Here is a 3,485-nt window from a genome sequence, read left to right as displayed (position 1 = left end):
TGGCCAGGGTGGAGCCCAGGCTGAAGCACTGCCCGCAGTCGGCACAGGTGTAGGGGCGTTCCCCTGTGTGCAGCCGCCGGTGCTTGGCAAGGGTGGAGCTGTGGCTGAAGCACTGCCCGCATTCCCCACACTGGTAGGGGCGCTCCCCTGTGTGCGTGCGCTGGTGGGTCAGCAGGTTGGAATTGCGACCAAAGCGCTTCCCACACTCAGGGCACTTGTAGGGGCGCTCCCCAGTGTGGACTCGCCTGTGCCGGGCCAGCCCTGAGCTGACACTGAAGCCCTTTCCACACTGGTGGCAGCGGTGGGGTTTTTCGCCTGTGTGAATTCTCTGGTGGGTAATGAGGTCTGAACTCTGGGTGAAGCCCTTCCCGCAGTCAGAACATTTGTAGGGCCTCTGCCCTGTGTGGACCCGCTGGTGCTGAAGGAGGTGGGAGCTCCAGCTGAACGCCTTCCCGCAGTCAGGGCAGCAATGGGGTTTCTGCCGCAGCTGGGTTCTTTCCTGGGCCCTATGTTCTGAGCTCCCACTGGGGCCTCTCCCTGGCTCAGCCCATGTGGCTGGATCCTCCCCTTGCTGGGTGCCATCCTGGACATTTAAACTTCCCCTGACAGCATCAGGATCGCCATCTGCCTGCTCTTCCAACCCACTGCGATCCTCGCGAGCTTCTCCCTGCCCAGGACTCTGGTGTTCATCAGCTTCAGAGATTCCTGAGGCGGTCCCATCCGGATCCATTGTCTCATCACCTACCTGCTGCCGATTCCTCCTCGTCCTCGCTCTTAAATCTCAGCTCCTGCTGTGACGAGAAAGAATCTGGATGTGAGTCAGTCCCTCCGCTGGGCAATGGTGGGGGACACAAAGGAGATCCTCGGAATGGGGAATGGCCAAGGCGGTGAAATGAATCATTGTTGGATCGATCAAATAATCTCCTGCTGGAAACCCCTCAAGTGGCCAGGGGCGGGGGAGAGAGGACGACCACGCCCCCTCCAAACACCCAGGGGAAAGGCAGCTGAGCGGGGGAGCAGCTCCCAGACTTCCACTGATGCCTGCCACAGTTGCTGGGTACAGTCCCAGCCTGGCTGAAAGGGGGGCAGAGCTGGGGAAGTTCACGGCAGCTCTGTGGGATCCCAGCTGTTTCACGGCACTCACAAATACTTTGAGCTGGTTTCATTTTTTGTACCTCTGCTCTGTGCTGCTGTCTCTAGGGAAATAGATATCTAGGCCTGAAAGCTCATTGTACCCTTCCAGCCTGGCCTCCTATCTCCCCCAGCCATTCCTGCCTCTGGCCCAGTGACTCCTGACTTTGAGAAAGAGATGCCGCATCTCCGTATTAACAAACTTCCAGTGATGGAGAATCCACCCCGTGCCCAGACCCTAGAAATCCAGGACACGTAGCTCTTCCCTTCCCTCTGTCTGGGGAACCACGTCAGATTTGCTGTTGGGAATCCTGCTCAGCGTGAGGGAAAGAATCAAGGTGAGTTCAGGGCTTGTTAGGTGTTTCAGGGAATGTGCCAGGGACATGGAATCAAACATGGGGAGCTAGAGGCAGGCTGGGGTTGGGTACGCGCCCTGTGGGAGGTACAGCTCAGCCAGGAGTTACTGGGCGAGATTCTCTGGCTTGAGTTAGGCAGGAGGCCTGACAGCATGGGCACAATGGGTCCTGTTGGCCTTGAAATCTATGAAATATGTGCTGTTCTGCAGACCCCAACAGTCTGTCCAACGGACGGAGCTAATGGAGGGAGCCCTGGGAATGGCGGGAAACTATCATCTCTGCCTGTCTGAGTGTGGGTGGGGGAGTGCCTGAGGGTGTCTGTATAAGTTTGTATGTCAGACAGTGCACGTGTATGACTCGTGCGTCTGCATGAATGTGTGAGCGTACGTATGTGTGCATGAGCATGTGTGTGTCACAGTGCATGTGAGTGTGCTAAGGTCCATCAGCGTTTTGGCCCGTGTCGATGTTACAGCAGTGAGTGGGTCAGAACGTGTCTGCATGTCAGCGCGAGTGTGTGTATGTGTCATTGTGTGAGCGTGTCTGTGCGGAGTGTCAGTGTGTGCATGTGTGTCAGGGGTGGTGAAATGCCAGGGGAGATGGTGGTAGCAGATTCCCTCTCTCTACTTGTTTCACCCCTTTCAGTCTCTCTCTCCCTGCCCCTCCCCAGGGCCATGAGCTCTGCCTCCCTCGGGCAGCCGCTCTGGGGTCTCACAGAGTCAGGCACTCTGCACAGAGCCCCATCCCCTGCTCTCTCTATCACCCGGTCTCAGGAGCTAATGTTGGCAGAGCCCTGGGGGCAGGGTCCAGCCAGAGACGGTCCCTACCGCAGCTGGGAAGCTGGGCATCAGATCCCACTAGGGAACAGCAGCCAATCATCAGCCCAGCTCCAGTCCGGATGCAGCAGCAGCAGCCTCTGTTCCGGAAGCTCAGTCAGCCCTGGTAAGCTGAGCAGAGAGAGCAGACTTCTGTCCCTTGGCCATAACCAGGGCCCTCCAGTGGCTGCAGCCACTGGATCCTTTCCAGACACAGGGCACAGTCAGATCTAGCCAGACCCCTTCCCTTCTTCGTGACACCAGAGACAGAGCCCCAGGGAGCAAAGTCTTAGAAAACAGGCGTTACAGTGATAGACTCAAGGAGCTTGATCTATTTCATTTAACAAAGAGAAAATGGAGGGGTGACTTGATCCTAGGGTGACCAGATAGCAAGTGTGGAAAATCAGGATGGGTAGGGTGACCAGATGAGATAAAGAAAATATCGGGACACATGGGGGCAGAGGGGGGGGGGGGTGCCCACCGGCGGAACAACAACAACAAAAAAACCCGGCACTGCCGGCAGATATCGGGACAAATTGACAAACCCCGAAATATCAGGATGTCTGGTCACCCTAGGGACGGGGGTGGGGGGGTAATAGGAGCCTATATAAGAAAAAGCCCCAAATATTGGGACTGTCCCTAAAAAATCAGGACATCTGGTCACCCTACTTGATCCCAATCTAGATTTGTACCTACAGGGGAACAAACAAAGGGCTCTTCAATTTAGCAGAGGAAGGTATAACATGATCCAACGGGACAAATTCAGACTGGAGATAAAGTGAACGTTTTTAACAGGGAGAATAATTAACCACTGGAACAACTCACCCAGGGTTGCGGTAGATTCTCTATCACTGACCAGTTTTAAATCAAGACGGGATGTTTGTTCTACAAGCTCTGCTCTAGGAATGATTTGGGGCAGGTCTCTGGCCTGTGCTATACAGGAGGTCTGACGAGATGACCACAATGGTCCCGTCTGGCCTTGGAATCTATGAATTGAAGACCTCGTCTACATTAGAAAGTTGTCCGGCTTTAACACCGCTGGTATAGCTAACGTGGTACCACTTCCTCCCCCCGAGTGTGGATGCAGTGATATCAGTATAAAGATGCTAATAGCTGTATAGCTGTTCCAATCATAGAACTGGAAGGGACCTTGAGAGTTCATCAAGTCCAGTCCAATACAGGAAGA

General features: G+C 55.0%; 1 protein-coding gene across 1 annotated transcript; it reads right to left on the bottom strand.

Annotated features, from left to right (window-relative positions):
• Positions 1-4: 4 nt before the first annotated feature.
• Positions 5-1,003, bottom strand: LOC113405830 (zinc finger protein 239-like; the record flags this gene model as incomplete). The annotated part of the gene is made up of 1 exon (XM_029914439.1): positions 5-1,003. A coding segment is annotated over exon 1 (726 nt), but the record flags the coding sequence as incomplete, so codon positions are not given.
• Positions 1,004-3,485: the final 2,482 nt, after the last annotated feature.

This window comes from Terrapene carolina, unplaced genomic scaffold (genome assembly GCF_002925995.2).
Source record: "Terrapene carolina triunguis isolate 2854851 unplaced genomic scaffold, T_m_triunguis-2.0 Scaffold51169, whole genome shotgun sequence".
Classification (NCBI taxonomy): Eukaryota; Metazoa; Chordata; order Testudines; family Emydidae; genus Terrapene; species Terrapene triunguis.
Note: the sequence above shows the minus strand (reverse complement) of the source record. Positions and strands in the feature narration are given on the sequence as shown.